Source organism: Pyrus communis, chromosome 15 (genome assembly GCF_041283825.1).
Source record: "Pyrus communis isolate YQ-2024b chromosome 15, ASM4128382v1, whole genome shotgun sequence".
Classification (NCBI taxonomy): Eukaryota; Viridiplantae; Streptophyta; class Magnoliopsida; order Rosales; family Rosaceae; genus Pyrus; species Pyrus communis.
The window spans coordinates 7133979-7147501 of NC_142579.1; the positions used below are offsets into that span (position 1 = coordinate 7133979).

The 13523-nt window shown below is 35.7% G+C and overlaps 1 protein-coding gene across 1 annotated transcript; it reads right to left on the reverse strand.

Moving 5' to 3' along the window:
* Nucleotides 1-11360: 11360 nt before the first annotated feature.
* Nucleotides 11361-13094, reverse strand: LOC137728567 (uncharacterized). The gene has a single exon (XM_068467320.2). The coding sequence runs from the start codon at nucleotides 12686-12688 to the stop codon at nucleotides 11432-11434; it is 1257 nt and encodes a 418-aa protein (XP_068323421.2). The 5' UTR covers nucleotides 12689-13094; the 3' UTR covers nucleotides 11361-11431.
* Between the last annotated feature and the right edge of the window lie 429 nt (nucleotides 13095-13523).

The following is a 13523-nucleotide window of genomic DNA, read 5'->3' on the forward strand; positions in this document are numbered from 1 at the left end:
TCCTTTAATCCCACATCGGCGAACTCTAGGAAACTATATGTCCTTATATTAGATTAGTCATCTTTATTAGTGATTAGGTGTTGAACCATTTGGAATGAGAATTGAGGTTTGAGCCACTAATTGTGTGGATTAGGCTTGTGATAATTATACCATAATATTAATATTAATTAATCAAGACAAGGCCTTGGGGCCTAAGAATTAAAATTAAAAATTAATCATATCATTAATTTTAATTTTGAATTAATTTTTTATTAAAATTAATTAAAAACGTTTTGATTAATAGACACAACTCTTTGGAAAGAGTTGTGTAGCTTCAGATACATCCAAAAGGTATTTGAAGAGGTATGAAAGAGCCTATATAACTGCAGTCTCAGTTCCATCGTAAATCATCTTTTCTTTTTCCCATCTCTCCCATACAAAACCTTAAAGAGAGTAAACACACAAAGCAATTCGTCAAAATTCTATAATCCAATGCGGGTTGTAGAATTAGATAGTTGTATCCTGATCGAGTAGACGTCGTAAAACCACAAGCACAAGAGTGGGACGTAAATATTGTTCGAATGACGTAACTTTTGTGCTAGCCTCTATCTGTGACAAAATCAAGTTAGTATCAATTTAATTCCTATATTTATTCCTGTTATATCATTATGTATTGCAAGTATATTTCTTTAATAAAGAATTAGTATTTCAATTTCTGTTATTTTATTTATTTTTCTAATTGTTCTCCAACAATTTTAGCGTAGTGCTAGGAAGACTAAATTTGCAAACTAAATAATGTGTCACCAATAGAAATGAGCATGTTTATCAATGTTTAAATAATAAACCAATAATCAACTTTCATATCCTTTAGTTTCCGAAATTTGTCTACATATTTAGTCTTCCTAGTATTACTCATTATTTTAAGAGTCTAAAAGGACCATATGTTATCAGAAAGTCGAGTAACTTGATCTCCAAGTTATTTGATTCTCATAGTAACCCTTATTTAATAAGATTTGTTGTACATACCTTGATGAGATAACATTTTGGTTTACTAGTGATTTGGTGTATTTTCTATTAACTATAATAAGCAATTTTAGAGAAACTCTAATAACTATATACATAGAAGTGTCTCTACTATCACAATAAACGTTCTATTATGCGCTAAGCTCATAGCAAGAAAATATATTTTGAGATGGTAGAAGATATTTTTATTTATGGTCGGTTCTTACTTATAAGTTAATTGTAATTAATTTATTGTAATTTAATTTGTTTAATTTGTTTAATTTGTGATCCTAATGTTTTATTGTACTTAATATATCTCAAACTTTCACAATAAATAAGTTGTTGCAAAGTTTCTTTCTGATACTAGAAAATGCTCCACATTCTCTCATCTTCAATACGATTTGTATTGAATGAGAAAACAGTTTAGCGATGGCCCCGATTACAGAAGTGGAAGCATATAAACACGGTAGGTATGGTGCTGGGGTTGCAGAGTGCAAAGAAGGAATGACCAAAAGCTGATCAGCATCGGACATAATCTCCATGGGGACTAGAGAACAAACACTGCTAAGCACGCATCAAATGATTGCCGTTTCTACAACTTGCCTTACTCTCTCTCTCTCTCTCTCTCTCTCTCTCTCTCTCTCTCTCTCTCAGTGAACAAGCAGAGAGATGTAGCCCTAGCTCATAGGCTCCTGTCGCACTGCCACACGGCCCCACACATCAAAGGTGACAAGGGCGGACCCACTCTCATCACCACAGCCAGCCTACCTTCCCTCGTGGATGTGCCACATCTTTCCATACACGTGTACGGTTCTTCCTTAATTCCCGCCTCTTTGTAGGGGTATCGAGCGCGTACGACGCCTCCAATTGCGTTTCTCTCCTTTGGATTTGCAAGAGTGAATCATGAAAATCAAGGTGCATGAAGTGGCTCTGACGTCGTTTTATGCGTCACATTTGTGAAATCATGAACTAATGTATTCTTTTACCAGTTATAAAGTACCGTAAAATATGTAACAGTTGGTTAATATTTTCTTGGTTCATTTAGTTGCTTCCTATCTTTTCTTTAGAACTTGTGATGTTATTTGATCAAATTGCAGATGAACCTATCATATTGTATAGATATATGTGTGTATATATATATTTGTCATACATTGTCTATGACTTTTATCTTTTTATTTGCATGTAACTCTTATCAAACAATACATTTTCACTAAATATCGTGCTATATTACAATTTTTAGGCTTGGATTAAAGATCAATGGCCTACCCTAATTAGTTGTGGAACTCGGATGTTTCTCATGAATCCTTATTCAAACACAGGGAACTTCTCTTTCAACAAAAAAAGAAAAGATGAGTAAGTTGGAGTGAATATTTTACTTTGTTTTATGATAATTAAAAAGGATTAATATTTGTATTGCTTTGCATATTTGTTTTTCGCAAAGACATATTATGTTGTTATATTTTACTATTAGGATTTGAGTTTTCGTAATAAAAGAAAAAATGCACAATTTGGATATGTGCACTGAAATAGTTAGACTTAAAACAAAAATCTTAAATATTTTAGTTGAGTGACATTTTTCTTTTTCTGTGACATGACTGCATTATAAATTCAAATATCATATTAAAACTCAAATTTATATCTCACCGAAAATTCAAATATATTATGAGCCTCCAATACATTAAAGATGTATTGCGGCCTTACATCCAAACTCAAATATATGATGCAAGTCTTAAATCTCCTAGGCCTTCGAGATGCTCTAAGGCAGTGGGGAAAAGGATCCTCGTCCGATCCTTTTTCTGGGGATCTGGAAGATTCTATAATCATGATCGTTTATTGTATATTGTACGATAAGAAATCATTTTAAATTTAAAATTAAATATAAATAATACATAACGAAAATTGACGGTAAGATGTACGATGAACGATTATGATTATGGGAACCCCCGGATTCCCAAGAAAAGGATTCGGTGAGTATCCTTTTCCTACAATTGGAGTGGGAATAACATTCTCAACTTTTTATATTTGATGAAGAATCTGAATCCGGATCCTCTCTGAGGATCTCCGAATTCTCTTTGTGAGGATCTTGAAAATTCGTGAATCGTATCCGTTCGTCTTACATCATACGATCAGAAATAATTTTAATTTTTTATATTTAAAATTAGACACAAACAGAACTTAACGAAAACTGATTGCATAATATACAATAAACGATCACAATTCACAAATTGTCGAGAACTTCTTAAAGAGAATCCTATTGGGAAGAATCCATTTGAGTCCATGGATGGTAATTAATCTCGAAGCAAACCATGCACCGTATGAAATGACAAGATATTCTTATGATGGCCACAATATTTCTTGTACTATGTTCTTTGTGAACTGCAAAGCATACAGAAAGCACGATAGGACTAGACATATATCAATCTTGAATGAGAATTTTCTTCGAATTCTTTTGTATGGATTCTTGAAACTCTTTAATTGTGTTCGTTTATTGTATATTGTGTGGTAAAAAATTATTTTAATTTTTTATTTAAAATTGAACATAAATAGTACTTGACAAAAGCTAACTACATAATGTACAATAAACAAATACAATTAAAAAAATTTCGAAATCCTCATAAAGAGGATCCGAAGAAGACCCTCCTTCATCAATCTTAGCCATTAGAATCCTGGAAACCTAAAGTGAAGATCCTAAAATGCACAAAAAGTTAAGATAAAAGTACTTTGAAAGTTTTATATACTTATTATATAGCAGATGATAAAAGGAATTTAGAGAAGCGTAATTAAGAAGGCACACGACATGCAAATTATCCGCAATAAAAAAATCAATAAATAAACCATGCATATTTGTCACAACTGTATACACCACATCCAAACCTGCACAAATTAAAGGGTTCTGTTTCAATGTCATGTAGCATTTAATACTATAAATGTTTTAACTATAAGAGTTGATTCACAACAATTAAGTTTTTAAGTATAAATTTTAATCGTTCATTTTTCATTTATTCTATAATATGAAGAATTTTTCACAAATTAAGAACGTTTTTATCCTCAAATATACAAGGCAGAATTCACACATGCAGGAAATCTAATGTCAAACCACTTATTCCTCATATATCACTTTATGTATAATGCATGCCACTCATTGGTTAGTTATGTATTTTGGTGTTAGACTTTAGAGCCTCTGTAAGAGAAATTTTAAATTTTTATTATACTATCAAATGAACAGTATCAAAAATTGTTTTAACTATTCAATTTAACTTTTTGTTTATAACAACATTCTCTATTTAAGCAAACTTTGAATATTTTAGTATTACCTATTCAAACTCAACCCACTCATTTTCTAAAACCAATATTTTCTCTTTTTTTTTTCTCCTTGTTCAAGGGTTTAGCCTTCAGTTTTATTATTTCTTTAATATTTTAGAGTGATGTTATCTACATACATTTTTTACTTTTCATACACCCTATTAATTTTATCTATTGATTATAATCAATTCATTTGATTTGATAGCTAAAGTGTGTGAAAGATGAAAATGGGTGTGTGGATAACACTACCTTCATTTTACTATAATAAAGACTCTTTTACAGTATGTCTTGGAGATAATTTTTTTTTTTAAATTTAGCTATTTAAAATAGAATTTTGGTGTCACCTACTACTACGATCTAGTAGTATTCTTCTTCACTTATATAGGTTCGATTCTCACCAAAAATGAATTTGAACCACATTATTGCTAGTCCATTGTTAGGCTTAACCCACTTCCTCACTCCTTTAGTGTGGATAATATCGTTCGTCAGAAGAAGAAAAAATTGGTTATTTTACGTAGGAACTATCTAAGAAGACAACCTCTCCGGTCTCGGCTGGCTGGGTTGCCAAGGACCCTGGATCTTCTACAATCCAGAAAAGAAATTAATATGTATATAGTGGGGGACATCTGTGGGGTTAAGGAAAACTACCTGAGACCCGATGAGGCAGATGTAGACAATGTCTCCATGTCTGCAGTGCTGAAACTGAAACCCCCACCTCCCATGTTGTGAATCATATATTTTGAGACATTCATTAAGCATTAAAACATCAGTAAGATCTCTCTCTCCTTCTCACATACACAGACTAAGCAAGATTTTCTAAAGGTTAACTTCCGTGGAAAAATTTCAAATGTACTTTAGCTAGGCGCCTGCCTAAACCTGCTTAAGCACCCATCCAAATCTCTACTCTTATGTGGACATAAAATTGATAACTTTCATCTTGCATTTTGTTTTGTCAATAAAATGTAAAAGACTTATTGGATACTTGGATGAACACTCATTATATGCTTGTTCTCCATGTTTTCAATATGTTTTAATATTTTATAATATATATGTCATTTTATTTGCAATTTATGTATTCCAATACAATTATCTGTGTTTCTAAAGCATGAATAGGCACTTATTTGCATAATATATAATAAATTTACTTCAATACGTCTAGTCCGCCTAGACTTTAAGCCCCAACCGACTGCCCGACTAGCACTTAGCATATTTTAGAACCTTGAGAAAATTATATGATTTTATGCTAGCTTCTCGAAAAATACGAGTTGAGCATATAGTTGGGGATTTGTTGGTCAAGTAAGGTGCCAAATGTCTTTTGACAAGAGAAAAAGTTTTGCAGAACGTTTTTTTTTTTTTTTTTTTTTGAGAATGTCATATGTTTATATTGGGATAAAAGATACTTATCTTTTTTGAGATAAAATAAAACATCAGAAAGAACGATCAAACACTTATACATCATGCCAAACGTAGGATTTACAGCAGGACTTACCATAGGAAAAATCACAAAAAATCCCTAAAGCAAAAAAGGGCCACATCTCAAAATAAACACCACAATTTCACAATTACAAACTCATCAGAAATGAAATATAATTTCTTAGTTATAAATAACCCACATCTACCAATAGAGAATGTAACATTCACGAGACCTAAACCTTGCAAGCCGAATAACTACAATAAAGGATCATGAGGATAAGACAGAGCCAACTTCTGATGATCTAGCAATCATCAACAAATAAGCCACAATTATGAGTACCCTTCCAAAACATATCGAGCTTCATAGTCATTTGGTAAGCAAATAAACCATAAAAGCAACCACAACCTTGAATATATGTGAACAACAACACCTGCTTTAAGAAGCAAGGTTGAGCAGTAACTCGTAGTCCTAGGCCGACTTTAAAAGGTTTTTCTCGATAGAATAAGGGAGCAACCACAACCATAAAGACTATCTTTGATACAACAAAATAGCAATCTCAATTAGAGGATGGAGATGGTTAGAAGATAAAAGAAACAGAGAGAGAGAGAGAGAGAGAGAGAGAGAGAGAGAGAGAGAGAGAGAGAGAGAGAGAGAGAGAGAGAGAGAGAGAGAGAGAGAGAGAGAGAGAGAGAGAGAGAGAGAGAGAGAGAGAGAGAGAGAGAGAGAGAGAGAGAGAGAGAGAGAGAGAGAGAGAGAGAGAGAGAGAGAGAGAGAGAGAAGTGATCAAAATGGATTGCTACTTGTTTCTGGACTTTTAAGTCGAGCTGGACTTGGGTTTTTGTGGACACCATTTTGCTTCCCCTGGTTTGTTTGTGTACCAAGTCCCGGGATACCTAGAAAGAATTAGCGTATCTTAGAAAGTATCTTGGTTAGATCAATGACTCAAAGATAGCGTGATTAGTAAAATGATGGCTTGCCTAAGCGGCGCGTGGTCTGGAAGTTTGAAATTTATCAGTTTAGCACGAGAGAGAACTTGCAAGGTTGCATGGTCATGAAGGATGGATGATCTAGGTTTCTTAAAGTTCTAAGGATGTTTCTATTGATTGAGGAAATTCAAAGGAAACCTAAAGGAACCCTTAAAACCCTAGAAGGATAATTTCCCTAAGATTTAAGAATTCCGGCACTTAGAGAAGAGTTTCCTTGCTTGGTGCGATGCAATCCTAAGTCCCCTCTTTCCTTTCTTTCTTTCCCTTTTTTTTCCCTTTGCATTGAGCACATGATGGGTATCCTTCCTAGGTTCCCCTAGGGAATCATTTGGTTTCTCTGATTCCTCTTGTTTGGCTTAGTCTCCCTCTCGTTTCCCCTTGCGCAACTAGGCTTTTCCTTTTTAGCGTAACATTGATGAATGCCTTTGCTTCCATGAAGATTGCATCGCGTGCTCTACCTAGAGCGCTCTTCCCTTGTCAGCTTTTTATAGGCATTACTTCTGGCAACGCGCCTCTTTGTTTTCTTTCATCGTTCTTCTACGTAAGCTGGGAAAGGGAATACCTCTTCTCTATTCATTAATGGGTGCCTTACATTAGACTTTCATGTGAACATGAGGCTTTGGATTCTGGTTTCTTCCTAGCTGAGCTAGTTGGTTGGCTAAGGGAAAAAGGAGACTTAGTTTGTTCTCTCCAAAACTTACCTTCGTGTAATTCAAGGATTGTGGGCCAGGATCTTAGGTGCTCCCAAGCAATCCAAACTCCTCCATGATCTTAGTTCCACATAAACCTGATAAACTTCTGTAACCATCCACACCACCATCCACTTGGCAAGCCCCGACACATGGGTTGGGCAATACGTGAGCATGTATCGTGGTTAGCATGATTTGTACACAACAACAATGTCGTGGCAAAGCTTGGCGTGATTATACAAACGTTCAACTCATAACTTATTATTTATTAGCGTGGCGTGATTGTAAATACTTTCTCTTCTCAATCTTGCATCTTTGCATGTATTTAAGTTTGGCCTGGATTGTTTTTACAACAATCGGGCTTCGAGATGTGATTGGGCCTGCATGTGCATTTTTTGGGCCCCAACATTACTTAATGCGCAAAAAAAAAAAAAAAAAAAGGGAGTCGGTGGCAAGGGATTTTTTTGGTACTCCCAGTAGTTTTCTTTTAGTGTAATCAGGAAATAACTTTTATTCTCAGTCCAGATATTTAGGTTTACATTGATTTTTTCTTGCGTCCATGGAGAACTAGAAGAGAGCTTATGGTTTACTTCCCTCTCCTTCCGTCTTTGTTTCTCCTGCTGGCATATATTGGACTAAAATTTAAGCCGTTGGCCGCTAGTTAGTTCACAAGTTGAAACCTTCTAGAGCCAAGGAAACGAAAGAGACATCGAAATTCAATTTTCCAATTAGAGCTACCCAAAACTTACAAAACTGCAGCGCAAAGAATTAGTCTTATATCTGGACTTTGAGTTTTTTCAAACATACTTTTCCTAGTTTTCTAAGAGTAGACGACTAATTAGCGTAAAGTTGTGGAATAGCCAATATGTGGTTTTATTTTAGCTGTTGTTTTCAGGCACGGACTTTTCTGTGGTATTAGACTATTAGTGGGCTGCCTATTATATACCTAATTCTACGACCAAAGTGACATAACTAGGATGATCCCATTTCTTATAATGTGTAAACACATTTACATTATTGGTTTAGGTCCATTAGGGTTTAGGTTTGCCTCTAAATTATAATTGTTTAAGGTCCCAAAATTCTAATCTATTTTAGCATGCCTTTAATAAGTTGAATGCTGAAGACCTAAAGGATTGTCAAAAGGAGTTCTCATAGTACAACTATACTACTTTATTCGGATTTTAGGACCAATAAAATTAAGCAATGGTCCAAAATTTCTGGCTAAAGCTGGAACCAGTCCGAGCCACGAGTTTTTACTTAACACTCGAGTTCTCAAAGTTCCACATACGTCATGGATTGCGTGTACTAAACATGCACAACCACAGAGAATAAATAAAGAAGTTAAAGAGAAAAAGAGGCTTATTAAAATTCAACAATCAACTAACATATAATCTGCAAAATATAATTTAAATAAATGATCTAGCTAGTATCACTTTGTATATATTATGTATAATGATGAGAGGGTTAAAGCCGCTTCTTTGTATCTTAATTTCTTGTCGTGCAAAGGAAAAGCAACACAAATCCCAATAAGCTTATAAATGTTAATTCCACCCTAATTTGCTCTTTAGGGTTTCGAATGGTTCCTTAATTAGTTTGAAGCATTTATACTCTATATATACAGTAACTTCTGCTTCCTAATTTTGCTTGTACGTATAAAACCAAAGCTTTAATATATTTGAGGAGCCAAGAGAGAAAGATGGAATTTGCAGGGTGAGGTGTGATTGGAGGGCAGTGTGTGAGGTGAGGACAACTGAGGGAAAACTGAAAAGGCAGATGGTAGAGGGATGGATGGTGTAGGTGAAGAACATCATTGCTAATTGCTATAATACCATGTCATTCACTGGCATGGGCCATGAGTCACCATAATCCATAAAAGACGAGTCACATGTCACCACATCCTCTCAATATGTTGTCATAATTCCAAAAATCCAAAACCAATCCTCCTCTTTTTCTTTACGTTTTATTAAACGATTATTACTTGATGCCTTTTAATTCTATTTAAACAATTTGTCAACCTAGTTTGGTTTTCCTATTTTATAATCAACAAAAGAAAATATTTTAGAGGGAATGATGCGAACTTAAAATTTTGAAGACATGAATAAACACTTTTCAGTAGAGTTAAAAACCCCACCTAATTGTACACCATCTGCTAACTATATTCACTTCTCATTGTATGACTCACCCATGCATGCAAATGGGTTCCATCCAAGTCCCATGCACCATGTAAAAAGGTGCGGTATGGGGTAAGTGTGAGCTATAGGCAAGATTTCTCCGAGTTTTAATTGGGATATGGGATGGTGCTTTTAGCAATATTGTGCACTTTTTAAGCACTATAATCGATCAGTTAAGTGAGGTTTAGCGAATTCCAGCATTTTGTATTCCATAAAATGATTTGTTGGATTGACAAGTTGATGTGTACGGTCCACATGGTCATATTCTATAACTACTACCCTAATGTTATGCATTTGTTAATTACATATTGCGTTGCTAATTTTGGTAATATTATCTATTTGGCTCATGAGAGACGAGAAATATGAGACAAGGAAAAGATAAAATCAAAGCAAAAATTTCTAGAAATAAACTAACTAAAAATGTGTATATTTCAATTCTATGGACTTTTCCGCCTTCTTTATCTCTAAAATCAAACACAGTTTGATCCCTTTGATTAAACCACTACACGTATCTCTAGTTTTAATCATGTAATGAATTGTGCTTAATGTTCTGACATTGGTGGTGTTCTTTCCTAAATCCTTTGTTTTCTCCATCTGGTTTTCTTCGGGAAAGTTTTAACAAGACCCCAGTGTCGCCCTAGTGAAGCTAATATAATAGTAAGGTGGAAGCTCTCTTACCACAACAGGACAGTAAATTGGGGTAATGAGCACAAAAACTAGTGATGACTCTCATGATTTATGATTGCGGCAGGTAAGGATTCCCCAAATCTTTGCCACCAAGAGCTCCATCATAACTTCAATGTTTCAACAGTGCACGAGAACAGAATGATGAATCCTTAGTGTTGGAAAACTCCAATAGCAAGAATTAGTTAATAAAGGTAATTAACAAGAGCCAGCTAAAAGGAAAGAAACATACAAAAACCCATAAATCGCTCAGTAAACAATCAGCTAGACATCATGCATACAAAAAACCTGTTCACTTTATATTCACAGACAAATAATCTACTTCGAGCTTGTAGCTTGTAATACATAATATGTTTTAACTCAACGGCAAGAAATCTCCACCCAAATATTTACCATCCCTCCATCCGCAGAGCATCGACAACCACAAGCTGGTAGTTCAATGGTAAATGACGGATTACGAAGCTTTCTTAAAACTAAAAACTGGAGGTCTCGGGTTCGACACCCGCTACTGGTGTGGAAGCTAGACTAGTGGCCAGGGAGAGGTTGAAATGCCTTTGTGAGTCTTCCTGACCACCGGAAGGGGTGGATAACCGTGGTTTGCCACTAGTTGTCCCCCTTTTTTTAAAAAAAAAAAAAAAATTCACGGAGCATCGACTTTTTAATTATTCTTATGCTAGCTAGAAAGGGAATTTGCCTAGGCCTACTTTGATCTGCTTATTTTTATTTCATATGTATAATTCTCTTTGTAGTGGTAACCAAAGCACATTTTTGAGGACTTAAAAAGTGATCATTAATGGAGAAAATACGATAGGAATGAATATATACTTTGTAAGTTGTAATACAATAAAAATAAAGAAAAAAAACAAGTATTGTACATACATACTCTAAGTAAGTCCGAGCTACATATAATAAATTAAGAAGATATGATACCTTGCTAGCTACATACAACGATATATAATTGAACTACTGATGATGCATCATATTAGTTACATATTGTCACGATTTTATAATTTCTTACTCGATTATATTCTCACTGCATGATTGAATGGTGAGTGAAAAAAACAACAGCAGCTATATATGTAGGCTCTTCATTATCACCACCCGCAACCCCCCCCCCCCCCAAAAGCCGCCACCACCACCACCACCAAGGCCAATGGCTCTCCTTCAAGCAGTAGTACTAGGACCAGCTAGCATCAACATTATCTAGTGATCTGAAGTCGGAGAAATCCACGAGTCCACCGCACCTTCACCTCTAATAGTAGAATTAACATTATTCATCTCCAAACACTTGTCCAAACTAGGCCTCAAATGGTAATCTTGTGATGATAATCCCCCATCACTTGATCCAAGTACTCCATGATCCCTCCAGCCATCATTGCCATCTGAAGCTGCCACGTGCCTGTCGTCTATTGATCCACTACCGAGCTGGTTTGTGCTAACATATGGTGATGATCCATGATGGTTCAGAGCCAAATGGCCCTCAAGTGATGAATGCATGGCTAAATTACCAATTACTCCGTGGGGGCTAGGTCTTGCCCCAAAATTGGGCACACTGACGGAAGAGTGGAATGGAGGAGGCTGCTGCGGTAGGGATTGGAATGTTAAAATAGGGTTTTGCATGTTTTGGAAGAGGCCTTGATTTTGATGATGATCAGATAGTAATTGGTAATTAGTTGAACTAAAATTAACGTTGTTGTTACTATTATTATTACTAGTAGCAATATTGGTAGCATCAACCATAGCACTATTATTATTGTTCATCATCATCAACAATGAAGAAATAGAATTAGAAGAAGAAGAAGATAGAAATGGGGTTGGCGGATGGACCTTTTGAGCCAAAGGGCGTAAAGGGTGGAGAGGTGACCTTATTCCGGAGCCAAACATTTCGAGCCTTCGAGCGTATGGTGATGACGATGAGGCTGAAAATGGGGGTGCTGGGAAGCCAGTGAACTCCTGCACCATTGCTCGGAAATTTGACGTGTCGGTGGTGAGCACAGTGGTAGGTGCCCTCCTAGAAGCTCTTGTCCTCTTCTTTGTGATCCGGGTGGCAACGGGGTTGGTCTGTCCTCCTCTTGAAGAAGCTAAGAGAGCTTGAGTAGTAGTTGATGAAGATTGTGGGTTGGGAACTGGGTTGGTGGAGTTGGGTTGATTGGATCTTGAATTGGGGATGAAATTTGGGTTTGATGAGTTCCGTTGGGGTTGAGACAATGCTGTGTGGAAATGATCATAAGTATAATTGTGAGATGAGAGATGATGATCAAAAAGTGTTGTGTTAGTGGGTTGGGGGTTATGGTTTTGGTAATGAGAAGGGAGAGAAGGGTGCACTATTGGGTCGGAGGAACCAAACAATTGGGTCGGAGAATTCAAGTAACCCGGGATCGAACTGGGTCTTGAGATTTCATGGTCTTGATCTTCACCACCACTTGAAGATTGCATACTTCCACTATTATCAGAATCCATGGCTAGCTAAGAACAAGAACATGGAGATGGTCACAAGTAATATGGAGAGAGAGAGAGAGAGATTATGAGGGTAGTGGGAAAAAAATGCATGGTGAAGTGAGTGGAAAAGTGATATATATATATATATATATATATCTCATATCTCCTTGTCTAAGAACAGCATTTTGAGAGAGAGGAACATGTCTTTATCATTGAAGCCCGGAAGCAAAATCTTTTCCTGGTCTCAGTTGGAGAGAGCCAAAGTTTCTATTAAAAGGAGAGAATATATAAAAACTGATGGATGGATGGATGGATAGGCTTTTCTTTTCTTCTTCCTTTTTGTTTTTTGATTTCTTTGGAAACTACTTTTTTCTGTGTTTCTTTTTTCCCTTTATGTTTTAGAGAGATGAACTGCTAGGGTTTCAGAAAAGCAAAAGAGAAATGAAAGAGTAAAGAAAGGTTATTTATTTAGCCTTTCAGATATTAAGACAAAGAGAGAGGGCCTCAATTCTCAAAAATTAGAAAGATCCTCCATTTCTAGAGAGAGAGAGTGTGTGTGTGTGTGTCTGTCTGTGTGTGCAGGGTGGGGTCGCCATTGGAGTAGGAAAAAGGAGGGTGCCGATGGCTGGCAACGGGTCAAACTCAGAGAGAGAGAGAGAGAGAGAGAGAGAGCGGTTGAATGTGATAGGAAGGGGTATGAAAGTTAAAAAGGTTGGAAATTCATGAATTAATTTATAATTATTTTTAGAGGGATTTACCAAAAATATTGGGATTAATTTACCTAACCCAAGTAATTAAATCAAATGAATAAAAAAAATGAAATGAGCTACTTAGTACTACGATCGAGTAGTATTAC

Bases quoted from the DNA above. Each gene is read 5' to 3' on its own strand.
- LOC137728567 (XM_068467320.2), bottom strand. From the start codon at position 12,688: ATGGATTCTGATAATAGTGGAAGTATGCAATCTTCAAGTGGTGGTGAA.